This window comes from Cyprinodon tularosa, unplaced genomic scaffold (genome assembly GCF_016077235.1).
Source record: "Cyprinodon tularosa strain WSP-4 unplaced genomic scaffold, ASM1607723v1 ctg134, whole genome shotgun sequence".
Taxonomy (NCBI): domain Eukaryota; kingdom Metazoa; phylum Chordata; class Actinopteri; order Cyprinodontiformes; family Cyprinodontidae; genus Cyprinodon; species Cyprinodon tularosa.
The window spans coordinates 1,373,406-1,397,932 of record NW_024038158.1 but is presented as its reverse complement, the minus strand read 5'-3'; the positions used below and the strand labels follow the sequence as shown (position 1 = coordinate 1,397,932).

The following is a 24,527-nucleotide window of genomic DNA, read 5'->3' as shown; positions in this document are numbered from 1 at the left end:
TTAAAGTGGAGAGGGCGGGTCTTTTCAAAAATTTGAGAAACTCCTCCACTATATCTTTAAAGTCGTAGGGAAACGGCCATTCCAACCGTTGCATTTCTGAATTCTCCCAAGTGGTGCATGACTTTACACGAGTGAATAAAGTGAACGTGATTGCTCATTTATCAAGAGGGCAGGGTTGTTGTGGCAGAAGGTTTTAAAACAGGATTTTTTTTTTAATCTCTCAAAACCCACCATTTTAAAGCGTTTACAAATAATAACTCAGAATGCATGAAAATGACACTGGTAAAATGTTAACCAATATAGACATGTTAGAAATAGTTGGAAAGCTTAGATTCTCTACAATTCAACCACCAATTTCATTTTACGGCCATAGTGAGCACCAAAGCACAATGAACACAGATATAGCAGCATGTCAAAATGTACCATGACAAAGCAGCCACAACAAGCATGTCTTTATAACTGCTGTTCAAAAAACACTTATTTTCCAGAATAAAAAAAAATGACTTTGAGTCTTGATTTAACTGATGCATTTTGGGTGTTTTACTCACCCAGGTTTAATGTATATATTCAGAGACTAGAAGGTGTTAGCTTTCAAATAATGTGTCACACGTGTAATTTGGGCTTACAGCTGCTGAGTTATTTGCTTTTCCATTTGGGTATGCAAAATAGGCGAGAATTTCCCAAAATGAGGTGGATATTAAGAGGTTAAATAAAGATTTTCTAAATTTTGGGACAATATGGTCTGATAAAGAGTACATTTATATACATTTTAAGCCAGAATGATTTAAATATGATTTCCCTATGCAACAGCGTAACGACACAACAATAGGCCCGTAAACAACATTATCTGGATGGGCCCCATATTGAGTACAGCATCCACTCAGCAGTTAACATGGCGTGCAACTATTACAGGAGCTCATGTCTGGAGGAAAATGTTATTTTTCTTGGACTGTATGTTATGTTGGTAGCCAGCTGCAGGATAGTTCCCTAAAGCTCTCTCATACTGGTCGCTCTCTTCAATGCTGTTCCTGCATTTATGCGATGGAGGACCAGCAGGTTCTGCAACAGTTTATTCCCCACTGCTTAAAGCTGTTAAACTACTGAAAACTAATCAAGTCACAAATCAGTACTCTGCATCACACCGTAAACATCATAATTGCACTACATGGCAAATTTTTAAAACCCTTTCATTAAATATAATTCAACTCAGCGTTCTACTGAATTTTGCACCACATTTATTTATTTGTTTTTGCACTGCTCTGAACCTTCCACATGGATGCCTTTTGCACCATGTCTCTCCTACACTGTTTACATTCTGATCACTTCTGCACTTTATTAATGGAAATGTCCATTTCACTGCTAAGATGCTGTCCAAAAGCTGTATGTATTGAAATTTCATTTTTTATAAAATGACAATAAAGTTTGTGTAAGTCTAGGTGGAGGCTACAGCGATCTTGGGTCAATAAACTGAATGAGACATGGTTTCTCACCCCAACTCTTCAGGTAACGTGTTTTACAAAGAAATATTTCATATTTATAGTCAGATTAAAACACACATTTTCATCCAAGTATTCAATACTTTTCCAGAGTCAGATTTGTAGAGTTTCCAGATTTTGTGTTCACCTTAGAATATAAAATACTAAAGCTCAAGTTTAATTTTGGGGCCATATCTAATCTGCAAAGGGAGGACAATGAAAATAAGGAAAGCAGAAAACAAAGGGAAATGGTAAGGGAGATGCAAGAAAGGAGAGGATATGACTTTAAGAATATTTATGTCTCTAAAGCCACCTGAGACAGTTTTGGCCACCCTCCACCACTGACAAAAAAAAGAGAAAGAAATCTAGCTCCGCCTCTGCATGAGACAGCAATGAATATGAATAAAAAATAGGTAAATAAATAAATTGTTTTTAGTGAACCTGCTGCATCTTTCTATTTCTTTTTGTCTGCATGGACGAGATCATCCCCTCTACAGGTGCATGCATGAATGTGCAGCAAACAGCAAACGTCTCTCTGCAGAGAGCTGTCAAAGTCCACAGAGCTGAACTGCAAACAAGGAGCCATTATTTACAGCCGCCCCATCCCACAGACACACAGAGGCGGACTGAGCTACGGGGCTACTGCAGCTTTGCTTCTTCTCACCGCGGATAACTCTACGCCATAATGTTGAGGAAACCTCTGGTGAACATCTGTCTGCAGCTGGGCCGCCGCAGACATGAGGGGCTCTTGGGGGCCGCGGCGGGGCTGCATGGGGCCCCCCAGCGCCGGCAGACCTCCACGGCCAGCGGCGGCACCGTGATGGGCGTCAGCAAGCAGAAAACAATAGATGACCTGGGCGGACCGAGCTTCGCCACCACTTTATACTGGCTCTTTGTGAAGGGCTACTTTCAAACAACGCAGCAAATGCAGGCAAGTCCCCACGCTGAAGTTGGCCTCCGATTTGAACTTGACTGCGCTAAACTAGGTCAGCGCTAAATGTGAATCTAAAACATGATCCACACCTAAACCGGATCATTCTTACACCCGTTTTAGATTCTGTGAGAAATAATATGATTAATGATAAAAATAATCTAAAAGATCCGTTTAAAATGTTGGCTTCCTATGAAGTTTGACAGGTCTAGATCAACTAGACCTATACCAGTTACAACTTTTTATAGCCTGTGGAAACTCTTTGAAAACTCTGATTAAAAAGTCAAGGTTTCCGTAAACATATATAGTATTAATAGGTGTTATATCACTCAGCGGTGTTTCTGTTTCCCCTGCAGGAAGAGCATCACGTAACTCCTATTATTAGGTCTAGTCTAATGAATATATTTCCCTTCGGTATAGACCTGCAATAGTTTTCCACATATATGTCATAAAAATAGAATATCGATCAGTTTATTCCTTTGTTTAGATGCGTTTTATAGAAAGTAGTGGCACAGGTTAGAGGCCAATTTCATAGTCAATTTGTACACAGGGTTTACAAAAGTGATTGATCAAATGTAAACATTGGTAGGAAAAGAAAAACATGGTGCAAAAAAAAAAAAAAAAAAGTAGCTACACCCCTATTAATGAGGTTTCTGCAGTGGCGGTTCTAGACCAAATTTAGGGGGGCAGTGTTTTAAATTATTTTTATTTTTTTTATGGGAACACCAAACAAATGATTGAAACAAAAAACAGGTCAAAAGTTCATTGATTAATATATTAAGGGTCAGGCTAGATATTTTTTATCTTGAGAGTAAAAGTTGTAATATGAGAATAAAGTCATAAAAATATGAAAATAAAGTCATAATATTGCGAGAATAAAGTCAGAAAATTGCGAGAATGAAGTCAGAAAATTACGAGAATGAAGTTGTAATATTGCGAGAATAAAGTCATAAAATTACGAGGATAAAGTCTTAATATTGAGAGAATAAAGTCATAAAATTATGAGGATAAAGTCTTAATATTGCGAGAATAAAGTCCTAAAAGTACGAGAATAAAGTCTTAACAATATGAAAATAAAGTCGTAATATTGCGAGAATAAAGTCATAAAATTACGAGGATAAAGTCTTAATATTGAGAGAATCAAGTCCTAAAGTATGAGAATAAAGTCGTAACAATATGAGAATAAAGTCGTAATATTACGAGAATAAAGTGTCAACGAGAATAGTCATAATATTACGAGAATACAAGAATAAAGTCGTAACAATATGAGAATAAAGCCGTAATACTGCAAGAATAAAGTCATAAAATTATGAGAATAAAATTGTAATATTGCGAGAATAAAGTCATAAAATTAAGAGAATAAAGTCATAACATTACGAGAATAAAGTCTTAACATATCAAGAATAGTCATAAAATTACGAGAATACGAGAATAAAGTGGTAACAATAAGAGAATAATGTCATACAATAACGAGAATAAAGTCGTAATATTATGAGAATGACGTAACAATATGAGAATAAAGTCATAATATTACGAGAATAAAGTCGTAACATTACGAGAAAAAAGTTTTAGAATTGCGAGAATAAAGTGTCAACAAAAATAGTTATAAAATTATGAGAATACAAGAATAAAGTCGTAACAATATGAAAATAAAGCCGTAATACTGCGAGAATAAAGTCATAAAATTATGAGAATAAAATTGTAATACTGCGAGAATAAAGTCATAAAATTAAGAGAATAAAGTCATAATATTAAGAGAATAAAGTCTTAACATATCAAGAATAGTCATAAAATTACATGAATAAAGTCGTAACAATATGAAAATAAAGTCATAATATTACGAGAATGAAGTTGTAATATTACGAGAATCAAGTCTTAACATAACAAGAAGAGTCATAAAATTACGAAAATAAAGTCGTAACAATACGAGAATAAAGTCGTAATAATGCGAGAATAAAGTCCTAACATTTCTAAAAAAAAAAAGTCATAAAATTACGAGAATGACGTCTTAAATTTAAGTGAATAAAGTTGTAACATTACGAGAATAAAGTCGTAATATTGCGAGAATAAAGTCCTAACATTGCGAAAATAAAGTCATAAAATTACGAGAATGACGTCTTAAATTTAAGGGAATATAGTTGTAACATTACGAGAATAAAGTTGTAATATTGTGAAAATAAAGTCGTAATATTATTAGAATAAAATTCTATTTTATGACAACACCTACAAGAAGCACTTTCTTCCCTAAAACGAGGAATGTGGGCAGTCATACTTCAGCATCTGTTTGACAATTAAGGAAATCTTTTAGCACAGCAGCATCAAATTATAATAGTGTCAAAGCTGGTCGGAGCTTAAGGCTTTCTCTCTGAAACACATTGTTGTATGATGATTTCATTCTCGTTATTTTTCAACTTTATTCTCAGAATATTAGGTCATAGAAGCTAAACTTGCAACAACGTAATTTTTAAATCATTTAAAAACTATGAACAAAGATAATAAGTCCCAGTGACTTATCAGTTGTGGGTTCTGTTTCAGTGGATATCCCTGAGCAGATTACACTATCTTAGATTACATCAAACCTGAGATCCCAGGTCAACACTGGTTAGATTAAAATGGGTTTAGATTATTCAAAGCTATTCCAAAATAGTAAAAAAAAAAAAAACAATCCACTGTACTTTTTTTTCCAAGTTTGAAGACGTATCGCTCCCCGTCCAGGAATCTTTTTCAATTTAAAATGTCAGAAATAGCGTTGAGCTTGAGGCTTTATAGAAAAACTCCTTGTTTTGGCTTAGAAACCATTGCAAATTGAACCTGAAGAACAGGAGATGTTTTTGTCCCCTGTATCATCCAAAACCTCATGATGAGTAAATGAGAATATCTCATAATCTACATGTGTATGGGTAACATGTTTTACTTCCTTGTTATGTATTACCTTTTTGAGAAAACAAGACACAGAAAGTTGCATGTTAAAATACAAAGCAGACAATGATACTGAAAACAGGAAGAGACATTAGAGCTGTGGTTCTGCTCACCCAACCTCAAACATTTCTCACAACAGTAATGTTTTTCCCACTGACTCACAGCTGAACTTAATCAGCAGCAATATCAAAGTCTACAGCTTTTTCCTTAATTTTACATATGTGTTTCAGAATTTTTTACTTTTTAACTTCTTTTCCACTTCTAAAACCCAATGAATAGTCTTTGAACTTCCTTTATTTGCTTACAGATTGAGCACAAGAAGATCTACGGAAACCTGTGGAAGTCTAAATACGGCCCGTTGATTGTGGTGAATGTGGCCAGTGCTGAGCTCATAGAGCAGGTTTTAAGGCAGGAGGGCAGACACCCCATCCGGACCGAAATGCCCCACTGGAGGGGCTACAGAGAACTGAGGAACAAGGCCCACGGCCCCCTAACAGAGTAAGCCAAACATCCCCGAAAACACAAAAACAAGCCTTGTTTGTTCAACATTCTCACCCTGAATAGAGACACAGTGAAATTTTTTTTTTTATTTCAACCAAAATAAGCCAAATAAAACAGACACTTGTTTTTCCTACGTGGAACAGTATAGTTTGAAGTAGGAAAAACAAGAGAACATGCCGTTCTAAGAAGGTATGAGAGTCTAAGAAGGTATGAGAGATAGGAGAAGGTTGATCTACATATGGAGGGTGATTCAATTCAATTCAGTTTATTTCAATATGTCATCTCAAGGCCCTTTACAGTTCACCAGATCATCCAGTCAAATTGATTCAAAGTTTTCTATCTAAGGAAAACCAGTTGATTGCAGTGACTCATTGAATCGAAGGCAACCCCTCTCACCAAGCATACGTGTAGCGACAGTGGAGAGGAAAAACTCCTTTTTAACAGGAAGAAACCTCCAGCAGAACCAGGCTCAGTGTGAGTGGCCATCTGCCAAGGCCGACTGGGGTTCAGTTCTTACCAGGAATAGTAATTATTTTAGCGACACTCAGGCTAATGCAACATCTAAATAACATCTTTGTTGAAGATTAGTAGTTATGTTAACCCTTAGAAAACTAAAGCTTCATAGTTTTAACAGTTTCAGCCCTGACATCTACTTAAATGATGATATATTAGGGTTTAATAAATTAAAAGTGATTAATATAAAGAATAGAATCCAGAACTTAATTTCAGAAATATGTAAAACAAGAAAATTAAAAAGTTCAAAGGAAGTAGAGAAAACATCTTTATACAAGGAAACATTTACATCTTATTTAAACAGACAGAAGCAGAGGATCTATGAGAGAGAAATATTCAAAAGGTCAATGTGTCGTTTCATTAAGGTGTTTATCCAAAAATTAACAGTAAGAAAATGAAATATTTATTCCGGATATAACTCTGGGACTCCTTTGATAGAGATCCTGCACCTCAATCTTTAACTGTTGTATAGAACTGAATGGTTCTCGTTTACTTTCACCACTGATGCTGACTCAGATACATCTGATTGATTAATTTATACCAAAATATTTGATTTAAGTCATAGATTCTAAAATATTAACTACAGCAGATACAGTATATAAATCTAAAGAAAGGTAATACTTTATCCTAAAGTCAGTTTGTTAGTTTTCTTTTTACTTTGTGTTAGTCATGTAAAAATCAATCATTAATATTATTATATTAACTAAGCGTGCTTGTAGCGACAGTGGAGAGGAAAAACAGGAAGAAACCTCCAGCAGAACCAGCCTCATTGTGAGCAGCCATCTGCTAAGGCCGACTAATAATAAACAAAATAATTATTTAAACATCCCACTAAAACTGGAGATAAATACAGTATTTTTTAATAGGTATCTAATGAATTATATGGGCATCAATTAAATATATTGATTTCATTTCAGGAAGTGAATATAGGCATCAGAGTTTCTATGGAAACAGTCTTAGTCCCGCCTCCTTGACTTTGATGAATTAATTGATGATGTGCTTCAGCTTTGTGTAATTATATTCATTTAATAAAATGTAAACAAGATATTTATTTGAGGCCCATATAATGAATCATACATTTACTAAAATAACTCTTGTAATTATTTTTTATTTAAATAAGTTAATGACACATTTAAGTAATTATTTTATGTTATTTATTGAAAGTATTCTCGTCACCGTAGGTAGCTTTAAGGGAACGGGTGGGGATTGAAACCCCCAGATGGGGGGAGATTTTTAATAACTTTAACGAGCAGAAGTTTGAAGATCGAAGAGTCTTGGAAGCTGCTGCAGGTGGAGAAGGTGAAAAGAGGCAGATCCACATTAACGACGTGCGAGGTGAATGACAATGTGCACAGGGTGACCCATTGAAATAAAATATTTACAACGTTAAAAGAAAAATGTGATTATGTATAACAAGGCTGGAAAAGAGTTGAATCTGTCACCAAGTGCAGTGAAGTGGATTTTCAGGAGGGTAATATTTCTCCTTAGCTCACTGAAATGCAGGCTGCCAAGAGCAGCGATCTGGGCCTGATGCCATCTACTCTACTGTTTGAAAGCAGGCTCCAAATATGCCTTACCTATATTACCATCATAAATGCAAATGTTTACTCTGCATATTTTTTAAAGTGCATTAAAAGATTTTGCATGCAAAATAGTTCATGTAAAAAAGAAGGCGGCATCTGCTACGGTAGTAAAATCGAAAATGTTTATTACAGGCTTGTTCTGCTGGAGAAGAATCAAAAAAGAGGATCAAACCAAACACAGAACTGACTTTAATTGCTTTTTTAGTATCCAGAGCTTCATCCTAAAAAAAAAAAAAAAAAACTAGGGCTGAAGTTATTATTTTAGTGATCGATTTAATCTATCCAATTTTTTTTTTGGATTAATCAATTCCTTTAGAATGAACATATTTACTAAGTTAACATTGAAATTAAGAAAAAATAGTCTCTATTGTGAATTTCAGATAATTATAAATGGCTCAATTATGCACAATATACTGACAAATACACTAATTAGATGAATAAAATGAATCTTTTCAGTCTCCAATGGGAAATCTTAAAATTGTGTCTTTCTTACTGCTGTAATTCGGTTATTCTTTCAGCTAATAGCGTGTTTTAGAGCCTTTGTTCTACTACTCTAGGTAACGTTTCAATTTGACTACCAAATAGTTGATGATAATTTTAATAAACGATGGTTTCAGCTCTAAAAAAGCCTGTAGGGTTGGAGTAGGAGGAGAAAGAAGGAAACAAGTGCCGGGAATCGTTCAAAGAGACTGAACAAAAAAAGTCTTTGTATGTTCTGACTTTGTAGAATGTTATTGGAGACTTCCCAACACTTACATTCCTGCCAGCAGCTGGTGGATGCTCTGTTAGTGTTTCCCAACTCTGGTTCTTGATGCAACCTGCCCTGCATGTTGCAGATGTTTCCCAACTTCAGTACTTTTAATATAGGTTGGTGCATAAAATGCTTCTTTCTTAACTTCATTTACCCTGTCCTTCCTTTTTTCTTCTTGTATCGTCTCTTTTCTTGCAATCTTTTCTTCTGTCCTCCCTTTCTTTCCCTCTTTTCATTGTCCCCCCTTTGCAGATTATATATTACCCCCAACTACACCTTGAGCTTTAGTACTGAAAACTCTACAAATCTGACTCTGGAAAAGTATTGAAAACTTGGATGAAAAGTGTGTTTTAATCCGGCTATAGATGTGGAGCATTTCTTTGTAACAAACGTTACCTGAAGAGTTGGGGTAAGAAACCATTCAGTTTATTGACCCAAGATGACTGTAGCCTCCACTTAGACTTACACAAACTTTATTGTCATTTTATATACAGAGTACGGTATATAAAAAATGAAATTTCAATACATACAGCTTTTGGACAGCAGCTTAGCAGTGAAATGAACATTTCCATCAATAAAGTGCAGAAGTGATCAGAATGTGAACAGTGTAGGAGAGACATGATGCAAAAGGCATTGATGTGGAAGGTTCAGAGCAGTGCAAGAATAGATAAATGTGGTGCAAAATTCAGTAGAACACTGAGTTGAATTATATGTAATTAAAGGGATTTGAAAATTTGCCATGTAGTGCAAGTATGATGTTTACGGTGTGGTGCAGAGTATTGATTTGTGACTTGATTAGTTTTCAGTAGTTTAACAGTCTCATGGCAGCGGGGAATAAGCTGTTGCAGAACCTGCTGGTCCTCCTGTTGCAGAACCTGCAGGAACAGCATTGAAGAGAGAGACCAGTATGAGAGAGCTTTAGGGAACTATCCTGCAGCTGGCTACCAACACAACATACAGTCCAAGAAAAATAATATTTTGCTCCTGAAATGAATTCCTGTAATAGTTGCACGCCATTGTTAACTGCTGAGTGGATCTGTCTGGGCATGCAGCTTTTAGGGGAGAATCATTAAAGCAGCTAACTGTTATTTTTTATCTGGCAACGACACGATTCTCTGCCTGCGTTATCTCAGCCAGCCAGCTCTCCATCCCAGAATACTGCTAAGAAATCAGATATCCAAAGTACTATCATTTATTACCTGCTGTATTTATTCTATGTTATATTTTCCAATGAGGATATCCCTGAATGAGCATTTAATAGCATCATACATATAATACTGTCAAAAAAGACTACTACCATCATTCAGAATATTGCTTCCACTAAATATATTGCAATACAGACTAATTTTAAGGAATGTAAACACAAGATAAGAAAGAAAAACTGTTTATAGTTTACTCTATAAAGTGTTATGCTTAGAAAGCTCAGCTCTTGATCATAAGTTTTTTCTCCAGTCTTTTTGTAAATCTGTTTAATTCCCTCGTCCCGGTTTGCAGGATGGGAGCCAAGTGGCAGAGGATCCGCAGCATCCTGAACCCTCGGATGCTGAAGCCCAAACACGTCTCTTCATACTCTAACACCATCAACGAAGTGGTGACGGACTTCATCCGCCGCGTGGCCTGGCTGAGGGAAACCAGCGGACAGGGGGTCATGGTGAATGACCTGACGGAGGAGCTCTATAAATTTGCATTTGAAGGTAAGCTGACGGTAAACAAACTGCTTTCGTTTAAACTTAAAAATAGAAGATATTATGGTTGTCTTGGAAACAGCAGGGGTAGAAGGTTGGATGTATGTGGATGAAATCAGCAACTTTTATCTCCTGCAGTCAATGAGGGCATTCCTTTAGGGTATTTAAAAGTAGACTGTCCAGCCTTACACTGACGTACATCAGTCGGACAAGACTCAGACTCTTCGCTCTAAAACAGACCAATCACAGAGCAGGAGGCGGGAATTAATGCTGGCATCATGCAGCAGACGTTTTCTGTAACCATAACACTGAGGATTACATGTTTTAACCCTTTATAGGAAACTCAGTGAAATACTTTGAAAATCAACATTTCAAGCCAATAGTGTTATTGGAATCCAGGACAAGACCTTATTACCTTTATAACGTTAAAAAAATATGGATATTTTGACAGCACAAATTTATGTCAATGTAATAACAAGAAACGCCAACTTGCCCGAATATATTGAGACAAAAAAAAACAAAAGTGCTTCTATAAGAAATTCATGAAAAACACTGTGAGAGCGACAGAAACACGTTTTTTGGTACAACATAACCTTACAGGCATTAATGCTGATACTGGCACTTACATTTTTTAGTTTATAAACCTAAATATAATTGTTAACTAGGCTCCTTAACTTTTTCAATTAGCTTTTTACCTTTTTTCTTAACTTTTTTCTCCAACTTAATTTCCAGTAGGTAATATATCATTCAAGGGCTCATCTAATTGGTCAAATGCCACAGTAAGATGTACAGCCATGTAGCAGCATCTTTTCTGAATGGCTGGATATAGATCTTGTTCTTCTAGACCTCACTGAGGGATGGAGGGACTCCATTTGTAAGGGGTATGCAAGCGATCTAAAAAGGTAAAGTGGCCTATAAAGGGTTAATGGTGTTCTTTATTGTGTCCAAAATGAGCTGGATGTATTATTAAACTTTCAACAACTGGCTCCTGTAAGGCTTCTTTTTCAAAGAAGACATTTTTGCATCGGCTCTATAGATAGCTGATTGGTTCTGCCTGTTTCCATTGACTTAGTCTTGCTCTGGTGCTGCCCTTGAAATCAGGCTCTACCTGCTCCTTCCAGTTTATGGGCTGAGTCAGTTTGGGTGGCCAGGCTAACTTTAAAGAAACCAATCAACCTTACATTTATGTAGAAACGTATGTTTTTTTTTTAAGGAAGTGAGAGAGTACCTGACTGGAGCTAGAGCTAGAACATGCAACCAGAGAACATGCAGAAAAACTCCAGGCTGGCATTCAAACCCAGGACAAACACATGGTGTTACATCTGTGCCACTACCCTACATTCCCTCTATGTTTTACAAATAAATATATTAAAAAATAGCCTTCCTAACAGACAGCTATGCATTTATGTAAAATCTGTTCAAATTTAAAACTATTTAATTAAATTCCAAAGAGAAATAAAATATTGTAGCTCCTATTATGCGCCTTTCTTCTACTAGTTTTTCTGACCTCTTATCAGCACTGATTCGCTTCCCTGTTTCTGTAGGAGAAAAGCATCCTCAGCATTATGCTGCCACCACCTTGTTTCACTACAAGGGAAATGGTTAAATAGAATTGGGTCTCCTCCAGGCAGAGAGTCTTCTTTCCATGTTTGCTTTGTCTCCTACATTCCTGGCAGCGCTTTGTAGAGTAAATAAACCTTTTTTTACGGTTAGCATAGAGAAAAGCCGTTTGCAACAAATTCTCTCACCTGAGCTGAGAATCTATGCAGCTCTTCCAAAGTGACTAAAGCTGTCTTTTTCAATTAGTGCTCTACGTGCCTGGCTGATTGTTGGGCAATAATGCATTTATCTACACATACGGTGTCCTCTGCATGTGGCTGGTTGCACCGATTTTATTTTATTTTCAGCGTGGGGGGACTGAAATTTATGCTTGATTTTTTTTATAAAAAGGAACATAATCTGTTATAATTTGCTGTCCATTTTTGTAGTTTTTCATACTTTGTGTTATACTTTCACCTGAATAAATAGAAAAAAAAATTACATACTTTTTTTGTCATAAAAAACACATAAAATACGAGGGGAGTGTGTAACGGTAGGTGATTTAATTGTCATCTGCTTTCCTGCACAGCTGTGGAACAGAAAAGCACTTGTGTAGCAACGACATGTTGATGTTTGATCACTTGTCATTCAGGGAGTTATCTTTGAACCGGCTGCTGACTCTTTGGCCTTCAGAACTGATTAGATACTGGAAATAACCTTGTGCTTTGGATTATTGTAGTGCATTAGGTCAGAAGGGATGAAACCCCTGACTAATAGTCCAGAATGATAAATCTGAGATCTGATAAATATTTTAACATTTTTCTTTTAATGCAAATTATAGAAAAATGTGCGTTTCTTTTATTACAGACTACTATGTTTGCTTCAATTTTTATCCTGATTTGTAAAAAAAATTTTGGGATTTTCTACATCAAGCAGCTGTTTTTAAGTTACCTTTATGTGATTTGATGAATTAAGAAATGACTCTTTAGGTGAAATCCTGTTTCCTTCTTTTTGATGTTGTGTATCTCTCTTCCCTGTTTTTTAGACTTCATTTTTTTTTTTTATAAAATGCAGCTTAAATTAGAGTTATAGATATATTTATTTCAATCTGAAAAGCTCACACAAAGAGAAAACACAATTAGAAGAAATTTATTGATACAATTACTTGGATATGCGTGAACAGGAGCAAAGCACAGGGCTGTTTCCCCCCAGGCCTGAAACTGGTGGTGGAGTGGAGATAGATGAAGTTGGTCAGTCTGTAGACTGCTTAACGAGATGGTATGCTGAGCTTTATGGGGAGATCCAGTGGACTGCGTGAGCTGATTCTAGAGCTTCACTATGGGACCTGGAAGATTGAAGTGCAGTTTGGATAACACAGGTTGAGAGAACCTGTCCATGATATGCAAAGAGGAAGCGACAGTGGAGAGGAAAAACTCCCCGTTGGGAACAGAAGCCGCCGGCAGACAACTCTGATGAAGTTTTAGCTACTATGGTGGAGGAGGGGCTGGAGGTGGGTGGAACGGTGTCATCTGAATGAGGTCACTCAGCGCAACCACCACCTGCGCACAGGAGCAGACAAGTTGTGGATCGAAGGCTTTTTAAGATGAACTTTGGATGGCGATTGGCTATCATGGAGGTGTGGTTCAAAGCTGATTGGCTGTGTCGTAGGCAGATGAAGGCGAGCAATCAGTTTCTTCAGTTGAACTTCCACCTAGGCTCCATTTGGAAAAATATTGCCATCATTTCCTAAAAGTCGATACTTTAGACTTATTTCTTTCAAACTAAGCAAAAAAAAGGACCCTCATCCATATTGCTTTAACTACTAGCTTTATGATTAATATACTCCACTCCTTTTCTTTTTCTGCCATATATAAAGTTTTAACATATTCATACAATGACGTAAAATAGAACAAAACGTACTGAGCAGATGTGTCCAAAGATAACAAAACCTGCAGTTGGAAGATTTGTTGTTTAACTCTTGTGGTTTTGTTATCTTTGTCTAATGAGTGTCTGAAACCAGTTTTGTTTTATGGGTAAAAGGACTTTGGATCCCAAATAGACAGAGAAGAGCTTACTCTTTATGTTATTTTAGACAGCTTATTTACAAACAGTCAAGCTGTTTTTATTCAGTTCTACAATACTGTGATGACTGAGACGGAGGGACCCAGTATTCAGGCAAGACAAAGTGGGATAATGCAGCGACGAACAGTTTGCAGACCTGCAGCAACAGTGGCTAGGGCATCCAAGGGAGGTAACACTGGCGAGAGGAAACACAGGTTAGTGACCACGAAAAACCTGACAGAGGATGATCTGAACATGTGAGTCACTAACCTCGTTTAGAGTTCAGTCCGTGCCCAGAGAATGAGGTTGAAGTAAGGCGAAGTAAAAGAGGCAGATTCAGGTTCAGTCCACAGTAGAATCCAGCAGAATCCGAAGACAGGTCAGGCAAACGGATCAGAACAGGGTCAGGCAGGCGCAAAGGTCCAAAGACAGAAACGGGTCAGGAACAGACAATCAGAACACCATAAGTAGAGCTAGAAAACTCTCACACCAAAGGCTCAAGAATAATCTGGCACTGACGACTGGGAACAAGCAGCTTAAATAAAGGCAGGAGCAGGTGGATCAGATGAGCAGTAATGAGGAACCAAGCAGAGTTAGACAGGTGAATGAAATGAGCAATTAAGCCAGCCATCAGCACCGAGATCACAACAAATATTTCATCTAAATGCAATGCAATATATAAATGCTTCATAAATTCATGTTTCATCCCCATTCACAGAGCGGCCCGAAATTAACAAGCCAAACATTTGGTCTGTTTTCACATATATGTTTTATTTTTTTGAGGTTTTTGCCCTTTTTGCTTGTTTTTTTTTAATCGGTTGCAATCTGCAGAATAATCAGTTGATGTCACTAATCGTGAAAACATCATAAAACCTCTTCTTTCTCTTTTCTCTTTAATGGGATTGGTAATTACTGCTTCGAAAATAGATACAAATAGGTTGGTATTCTTATGTTTTTAAGTGGAATAATATTGTATTTATTTATTTCTTAAGGCTGAGAAAATCATGTTAAAATATCTGTATTTTTCAGTCTCAACTGCTCCGGATCATATATCCAGTTTTCTTAATGGTTATCTGTTCAGTGCTGTTTAACCCTGTAATGCCAAATGTATCATATTTGATACATACGGTTTCTGAAATGTTTTACATCTGACACTTTTTGCATAATTTAATGGAAAGAACTTTGCTTAAAATCCTATTGTACACAATCAGATGTACCTGATGACAGCCAGTAGAAGACTACACAAAAAATAATCTTGACTTATCGCATAGTAATAAGTTATTAATATCAAAAATGTATTTCTCTTTTTTATTTTTACATATTTTGTTAAAAGGGCAAATAAGGACTTCAAACCAAAAAAAAAGTAATTTTCTGTTTTGTTTTATTCTTGGATCAGGCTTTAAAGGGTTAAAGTAAGTTAGTATTTGCATTAATTGTCTTACTTTTCTGTCCAGGTATCTGCTCGGTTTTGTTCGAGACTCGTATGGGCTGCATGGAGGAAGTTATACCTGAGGAAACTCAGAAGTTTATCTTCTCAGTCGGGGAGATGTTCCGGCTCTCCCCCATCATCGTCCTCTTCCCCAAGTCCCTCTGGCCTTACTTACCTTTTTGGAAACAGTTCATTGCTACCTGGGATCATCTTTTCAAAGTTGGTGAGCAATGGGCTTTTAAGATAATAACCAAAAAGCTGATTTAGTGTATTTTTATAAACAGTTTTTGAAATTTATAAGCAAAGTTTGAGGCCTTAAATATTACTTTTTTGACAATTATTCCCTTTACAGTTGTGTCAGGGCTTGGAGCTTATGATAGATATACATTCCCATGTCTGAAGATAATTCACCCTGTGTGTAAAACAATAACATGACAGAAATTATGAAAAAAAAACTATGCAACAATAAGCAGATCTGGCCGTTTCCAAGCAAATATGGAAGCAGCTCAAATGTTTATTAACATTTAATTTTATTGAATAGAAAGTTAAGTTAAATTGAAGTTTCAAGCTTTGTTACTGATAATAAATATGCACAGAATTAAAAGTTACAGATAAAGTAAGTTAAAATCTCAAAACAGAAATGTAAAGCTTAGAAGCATGTCCTGAAAAATACCCAAACATGGGTCAAATACCTCATGGTGTGTATCATTGGACAGATGGATATTCACTAATACAAGGTTTTTATGCAGCCTGGGAAAGTATGAAATAATCAGATTATAATAATAATCAGTTTGTATTTCCTTTGTTATCTTTGAATATTGTACAGTTGCTGCATTTTCTTATTATTTCTTTACTTCCTCTCATCCTTCTTTGTATTTGTGGAGGCTTTGTTCTTTCCTGTTCATGTTTTCCTGTACATATTCTTCCCTCTTTCTTCCTTCCTTCCTTCAAATATTGTTCCTTCTTTCGTTCGTTCCGTCAAGTATCGTTCCTTCAAGTGTTGTTCCTTCCTTCCTTACTTAAAGTATCCTTCATTCCTTCCTCCGTTCCGTCCTTCGTTCGTTCCTTTGTTCCTTCCTTCCTTTCTTTTCTCAAGTATAATTCCTTTGTGCATTCCTTAAAGTAGCCTTCATTCCTTCCTCCGTTTGTTCGTTCCGTCCTTCGTTCGTTTGTTCGTTTGTTCGTTCCTTCCTTCCTACCTTCCTTCGTTCCTTCCTTCCTTCCTTCCTTCCTACCTTCCTTCGTTCCTTCGTTCGTTCCTTCGTTTGTTCCTTCCTTCCTTCCTTCCTTCCTTCAAGTGTTCTTCCTTCTTTCGTTTGTTCCGTCAAGTATCGTTCCTTCAAGTGTTGTTCCTTCCTTAGTTCCTTAAAGTATCCTTCATTCCTTCCTCCGTTCCTTCATTCGTTCGTTCCGTCCTTTGTTTCTTTGTTCCTTCCTTCCTTCCTTTCTTTTTTCTAGTATAATTCCTTCGTTTGTTCCTTAAAGTAGCCTTCATTCCTGCCTCCGATTGTTTGTTCTGTCCTTCCTTCCTTCCTTCCTTCCTTCCTTCCTTCCTTCCTTCCTTCCTTCCTTCCTTCCTTCCTTCCTTCCTTCCTTCCTTCCTTCCTTCCTTCCTTCCTTCCTTCCTTCCTTCCTTCCTTCCTTCGTTCGTTTGTTCCTTCCTTCCTTCAAGTATTGTTCCTTCTTTCGTTCGTTGCGTCAAGTATCGTTCCTTCAAGTGTCGTTCCTTCCTTCGTTCCTTAAAGTATCCTTTACTCCGTTCCGTCCTTTGTTCATTCCTTTGTTCCTTCCTTCCTTTCTTTTTTCAAGTATAATTCCTTCGTTTGTTCCTTAAAGTAGCCTTCATTCCTGCCTCCGTTTGTTTGTTCTGTCCTTCGTTCGTTCCTTCCTTCCTTCCTTCGTTCGTTCCTTCCTTCCTTCGTTTGTTCGTTCCCTCGTTCGTTTGTTTGTTCCTTCCTTCCTTCCTTCCTTCCTTCCTTCCTTCCTTCCTTCCTTCCTTCCTTCCTTCCTTCCTTCCTTCCTTCAAGTATTGTTCCTTCTTTCGTTCGTTGCTTCAAGTATCGTTCCTTCAAGTGTCGTTCCTTCCTTCGTTCCTTAAAGTATCCTTTACTCCGTTCCGTCCTTCGTTCATTCCTTTGTTCCTTCCTTCCTTTCTTTTTTCAAGTATAATTCCTTTGTTTGTTCCTTAAAGTAGCCTTCGTTTCTTCCTCCATTTGTTCGTTCCGGCCTTTGTTCCTACGTTCGTTCGTTCCTTCCTTCCTTCAAGTATTGTTCCTCTTTTCGTTCGTTCCGTCAAGTATCGTTCCTTCAAGTGTTGTTCCTTCCTTCGTTCCTTAAAGTATCCTTCATTCCTTCCTGCGTTTGTTCCTTCCTCCATTTGTTCCTTCCTCCGTTCGTTCGTTCGTTCGTTCGTTCGTTCGTTCGTTCGTTCGTTCGTTCGTTCGTTCCTTCCTTCCTTCCTTCCTTCCTTCTCTTTCACATCCTTCCTTCTCTTTCACATGTATAATCTTCCTTTTGCAGAGCATGCTGTTTGTAAATTGATGAAAAACCCTAGTATTTAAATTTAAAACCAGTCTAAAGAACTTGTCTATAGTTGAAATTGTCTATAGTTTTAGAAATTGTCTATAGTTTTTTACAGGAGCCATGTCTAGGGCCCCTGGTCGTAATTTAAAAAAGGGTCTACCAGTAATTCCTAAGAGTTCAGAGCCATATAAGAACAATACAGTTAAACAACAATGGAACAGTTTTAAAACACCCTGTTACATATTCATTTCCAGCAAGGTTAGCTGAGGTCAGATTCCAAGGCCGTTTTTCAGGCACCATTATCTAACCCTTTCAAGGTTAACACCCGCTTATGACTCTTTCAAAAAGGCAAAGTCCAACATCCAGGTTCCTCTGACCTTAACCTAATTCAGAGCTGCAGCCTGATTCCTCCCAGTGTCTCTTTTCTGCCACCTAGTGGAGAACATGTTTTATCCATCTTCTGAGAAGTAAGTGAAAGGATTTCTTGTTTTTCAGCTGAGAAGTTGGTAAATAAAAAAATAGAAGAGATCCAGCAGAACATGGACCTGGACAAGAGCATGGAGGGAGCTTACCTCACGCACCTGCTGCTCAGTGAACAGATGACGGTCACTGAGATCCTGGGGAGCATCACGGAGCTCCTCCTAGCAGGAGTAGACACGGTAGGATGTGTCAGCTGACTCAGCACGAGTGTTTAAAATCAGTCTAATAAAATCTTACAATCTGTTTAAATAAAATATCTCTTTAACTCATGTCTTCTTTTTTTATCAAAGCACTAGGAGCTCCTTGCACTTCACACTTCTTCTGCCTCTTCTTTCTTTCAGACTTCCAACACCATCTCCTGGTCGCTCTACCACTTGGCAAAGGAGCCAGAGATCCAGGAGCAGTTATACCAGGAGGTGATCAGTGCCTGTCCTGGAGACAAGGTGCCGAGCAGCGAAGACATTAACAAGATGCCGTTACTGAAGGCCGTCATCAGAGAAACGCTCCGGTTAGAGACAGATTTTTATATTTATTTATTTGATGGGTTTGTGTTTTTGTCTGCATTTATGTTGCCTGGTGAAGGTCTGACATCCTGACTAGAAGTAGACCAATACATCGGACATAATTTTGATGATAGTCGCATTTTATTTTTATTAATGATTTGGCTTCTTCCGATATGTTCATGTGTCCGCCCATTCATCCATGCATTCAGCATGGAATAGGCAGGGCTCTGCTGCTTTCAAAACCCAGAGAGCCATTTTGCCCTGAATGCAGCTGAAAAACAGTCAATTAGAGCCAAAGGTATTACATGAGCTTTTTGATTAAAAGACAACTCATTTTGGTTAAATATTTCCCGTTGTAAAAGTATTTCAATCTCAAAGAATTGAAAACACCTAGAACTTTATTTCAGTTATTAGAATAAAGAAAAACACATGGAGTTTGCACTAAGAGGATTTGTTGATGTTTATGTAAAACAAAAAAAAGACCTTTAAACATGTTGATTCTTTCTAATGTAATTTTATTGAGGGTATTCCATTTCATTAAGCTATGAAAGAACTGCTAAAGCCTCTAAAACTGGTTTGTTATTTCACTGTTCTCAGAATCTACTTGGTTTCTTAATCAATTTTAGCCAGGATTAAGAGCCATTATAGGAGGTCCAAAGAGCCACTCATGGATCTGGAGCCGCAGGTTTTGGACGCCGTATAAAACAACAGTATAACCAGTTTTTGTTACTGAACCAAAATGAGAAATCAGATAACAATCCATTGTCCGATTTCAATTGTTAGATTGTTACTTCCTGGTTCAGCGCACTGACTTTCTGCAGAAGTAGACACTGATCTATCAGACAGCAATAGAGGGAATAGCAGGTGAGGAAGGGAGCTACAAGAACCTTGGAATACCAAAGGGAAATGGGAACCAAGAAGAGGCCATAAGGAAAGCTGCAACAGCCAAAATACCTGCAACTAGTAAGGCCTGTTCTGAGAAGTCAGCTAAATGGTAGGAACAAAGTCCAGGTTATTTAACAGCTATGCCTGCTGGTAATCAGATACCCTGCTGGAATAATAAGTTGGCCAAAGGAGGAATGGCATGTTAAATCATGAAAGCCACTAACAATAGCAGGAAATCCAGTATCCACAGACTATACTCTATATTAGTGAGCATCACAGCCACCATCTAAACTCCAAGAATACATCAGGAAAACGTCCCCAAGCCAGGAAGGACATCGGGAATGTCTCATACGGTGGAAGCTGGAAATTAAGGAACTGGATGAACCATCATGGGAGGAAAAAACCTGCATGGGATGTTCCACTAACAGATAGCTGAAGCGGCTAATATGATGAAATCCTACCAATGGTTGGAGAGGGTCGGGCTGAAGGCCAGCAAAGAGAAGCACTGATCATGGCAGCGGAGGTGGAAGAGAAAGCAATATGGGCTCCAAGAAAAAAAGAAACAAAATGGGAGCTTATATCAGGGATCAATTGCAGGAGCGTTCCCTGGATCTGGGAACATTGGGGGCTGAGCCCATATATGGGAATTTAACTGGGAAAAAGGCACCTTGTTTAAAACCAAATACTGTGGTAAGTACAGGCCACCCTAAATATGAACATCTAGAGACAACATTTGTCTTAATCCGTAAATATCAGATCAACAGAATGCGGAAATATTTTGGAAACTAAGTATTATCACTGTTAAATCAAATAAAGAGCAGAGTTAAAATAGTTTTAAATTCTTGCTGGTACTATATAAAAAAACGTTAAAACGCAATTTTACTAAATAGAAACATATTCTAACAGAAATCAAATAAAATAGTCTTTCATTTGGCCTTTAAGCAAATAGTTTTGATGATATTAAATGAATTAAAATGGGAAAGTTTAGTTGCTTATTGTTGAAGATGATGAGTTAAAGAAAAGGTTGGCTGCTTTTCTGTGCATTATAAATAATCTTATACCAACCCGCAGGATGTTTTAAAATAAAGCACTCAATTTTATCTGTTTTTGAGTCACAATGATGTAAAAATAAAGAAAACTACAAATTTTCTTCTTAGCAAGAAGATTTATTTATTTAACCCCGTTTGCAAAGAAAATAAAACCTTTTAACTCTATTATATGTGAAATACCTTTATAAGCTATCTATAGCACAATTCAGCGCCAGGACAATTCAGAGTGCTTTACATAAATAAAGAATAAAACAGAAGAAAATAAAAGCAGAAATAGAGCAAATGAAGATAAAGACATGATAGAAGGAAAATATAAACTAGCTGGACCACAGCCTTAAACTAAAATACCTCAGTTAACAGTTTAACTCCAACAGTCAAAGGCAGCTCTAAATAAATGGCTTTTTAACTTTGATTTAAAAGAACTCAGGCTTTCAGCACTTTTCCAGTCTTCTGGGAGTTTGTTCCAGATCAGTGGAGCATATAAACTAAATGCCGCTTCTCAATGTTTGGTTCTAGTTCTGGGTGAACAGGCTGGAACTAAAGGATGTGTCTCTAACACTGTGAATTCTCTGCTCTCCAGGCTGTATCCGGTAGTTCCAGGAAATGCTCGTGTCACAGCTGAAAATGAGATCGTAGTTGGAGATCATCTCTTTCCCAAAAAGGTGAGAAAAGAGGTTCCCAGCTTTCTGGTAAGAATAGAGGCTCTGCCAGTAAACAGGACCATCTTCAGATTCACTCTTGTTGCACAGATATTTCAATTTCGATATTATTATAATGATTGATTTTTAGATGAATAACACAAAGTAAAAAAAAACTTAACAAACTGACTTTAGGATAAAGTATTACCTTTATTTAGATTTATATACTGTATCTGCTGTAGTTAATATTTTGGAATCTATCAGGAATTTTGGAATCTATCAGGTGTATCTGAGTCAGCATCAGTGGCGAAAGTAAACGAGAACCATTCAGTTCTATACAACAGTTAAAGATTGAGGTGCAGGATCTCTATCAAAGGAGTCCCAGAGTTATATCCAGAATAAATATTTCATTTTCTTACTGTTTATTTTTGGATAAACACCTTAATGAAACGACACATTGACCTTTTGAATATTTCTCTCTCATAGATCTTGTGCTTTTGTCTGTTTAAATAAGATGTAAATGTTTCCTTGTATAAAGATGTTTTCTCTACTTCCTTTGAACTTTTTAATTTGTTTGTTTTACATATTTCTGAAATTAAGTTCTGGATTCTATTCTTTATATAAATCACTTTTAATTTATTAAACCCTAATATAACATCATTTAAGTGGATGTCATGGGTGAAACTGTTAAAACTATGAAGCTTTAGCCTTCTAAGGGTTAACATAACTACTAATCTTCAACAAAGATGTTCTTTAGATGTTGCATTAGCCTGAGTGTCGCTAAAATAATTACTATTCCTGGTAAGAACTGAACCCCAGTCAGCCTCAGCAGATGGCCGCTCACACTGAGTCTGGTTCTGCTGGAGGTTTCTTCCTGTTAAAATGGAGTTTTTCCTCTCCACTGTCGCTACAAGCATGCTTATCAGAATCAGAATCAGAAATATTTTAATACTTACTTTTGTTACACACTCCAGTTACAGTTTTATATATATATATATATATATATATATATATATACAACCAACCACACAAGGTAATAAAGATAAACATATATACACATAAAGATAGCTCTTCTGTATATATAGAAGATATATATATATATATATATATATATATATATATATATATATATATATATATGAATATGGGAGCAGGTAGAAGAATGCCCACTTAAATCAGGACTTGTTTTAGCTATTCCAAATCATAAATTATATCCATTAAATCACGTATAAATAAAAGCTTATAAAACCTCAAAAAATCACTAAATGTAGTTAAATAATTTCAAAGCACTAAATAAGCATTTTAATTTGAAAACAGTGCATTATTTTCTCTAACATATATAGAGAATTGATTTTATTGAGAATTATTCATGAAAAAATTAAAGAAAAGTTTGTCTGATTTTGTGTCAGACAGTTAAAAACCAACCTGATACGTCCTTTTATAGTGTGTCCATGTAAACAGTTTAAACTGGACATGTTGTTTTGTCGTTTCTAACTTTCTGTGCCTTGTAGACTCTGTTCCACCTGTGCTACTACGCCGTTTCCTACGACGACAGCATCTTCCCTGATCCTCACACCTTCCTGCCGCAGCGCTGGCTCCGAGGCGGCGATGACAGGACCAAGCAGCACCCCTTCGGATCGGTGCCGTTTGGTTTCGGGATCCGGGCCTGTTTAGGGCGGAGGTTGGCCGAGCTGGAGATGTACCTCCTTTTGTCCAGGGTCAGTCCTTCCATCTGTACGCCTCACATAATACTCTGTTTCAGGATTAGTTAAACTCAGCAGCTCTTTTGCTGGTGTTTTTATCTTGAGTTTAATTCACTCTCAGCTCAAAAGCCACAGTTAAAGTTGAGTGTTTGACATAAACAATCCTCTCTTTGCCTTATATTTTAGGTGATAAAGCACTACGAGGTTAGGCCAGACCCTGCTGGGAAGACAGTAAAGCCGATCACCAGAACTCTGCTGTGTCCCGCCACGCCAATCAACCTCCAGTTTCTGGACAGAGTAGCTGCTCCGGTCGAGGAGAGAGCGACAGCATAATCAGATTCTTTTATATCTGGGCTGTTTGGTATTCACGCCGCTCTGCTGTCGTGTTACTAAGCTCTTTGTTTCTGCAGAGTTCAACTGCATAAACAGTAAGAGGAATAAAGCACTGAGGTTTACAGCACAGGCTGGATGGGCGGGGCAGAGAGCACAGCTAAACCTTCTCTTCTTGTAAATCTGAAGACTCTGTCCTGCAGTTTCTTTTAATCCACCCTTTTGGAGATGTAAGGTTTTAGTTTGCACAAATCGTTGCAAATGCAAAACTGATTCATGTCCTTATTTCATATGCCACTGCCTTAGAAAGGGAACACATCTTTTAATCAGCTTTCTATTTTATAGGGTTTTTGTTTGGAAACATCAGGAGAGATTTTAGAAAAAAATTTCTGTTTAATAGGGTTTGCACATGAAGCGGGCCTTATATAGATGTGCTTTTATATCAATTTAAAGGGAAAAATCACTTATTTTTTCTTGTATTAAACTTGTGCTAAATAGCCGTACTTCTGTCGTGCCACAACTTTACTTAAAAGTAATTTTCGTTTTAATTTAAGAGATACTGACACATAAAGTCTGGTGTTATTGCAAAGTGAAAGTTAAGAAAACACATAGAAGAAAAACATCAGTACAGCATAATACTGCCACCGCCATGCTTAAGGCTACTGTGCTCGCTGGGATGTATGCACAAAATCAAAACCAAAAAAAAGGTTTAGTTATTAGTTTTTGTCCATTCCAGCCAGTCAGTTTAGGTGGAAAATTGCTTGTTTTATCCAGGATCGTCCGTTTTCTAGCTTCCCACACAGTGAGAAATTGTAATTATTTCCAACTACACTGAGTGTAAATCTGCTCAAGTGTTGGGGTCAATAATCAGCTATGCAGAACAACTTTTACTCTATATGGTGTCGATAACCAAACCAGTCTATGTCTTCTTGATTTTGACATTTAAATTACCGTAATTTTCGCACTATAAGCCGCGACTTTTTCCCCATTTTTCGACCTAACAATGCGGCTTATCTATGGACTTGTACA

General features: G+C 37.0%; 1 protein-coding gene across 1 annotated transcript; it reads left to right on the top strand.

The window, feature by feature from the left end:
- Positions 1–2,008: 2,008 nt before the first annotated feature.
- On the top strand, positions 2,009–24,527 carry si:dkey-91i10.3 (cytochrome P450). The gene is made up of 9 exons (XM_038277748.1): positions 2,009–2,406; positions 5,633–5,823; positions 10,168–10,367; positions 15,413–15,610; positions 18,406–18,569; positions 18,732–18,898; positions 21,408–21,489; positions 22,977–23,183; positions 23,355–24,527. The coding sequence occupies exons 1-9, from the start codon at positions 2,161–2,163 to the stop codon at positions 23,499–23,501; spliced, it is 1,602 nt and encodes a 533-aa protein (XP_038133676.1). The 5' UTR covers positions 2,009–2,160; the 3' UTR covers positions 23,502–24,527.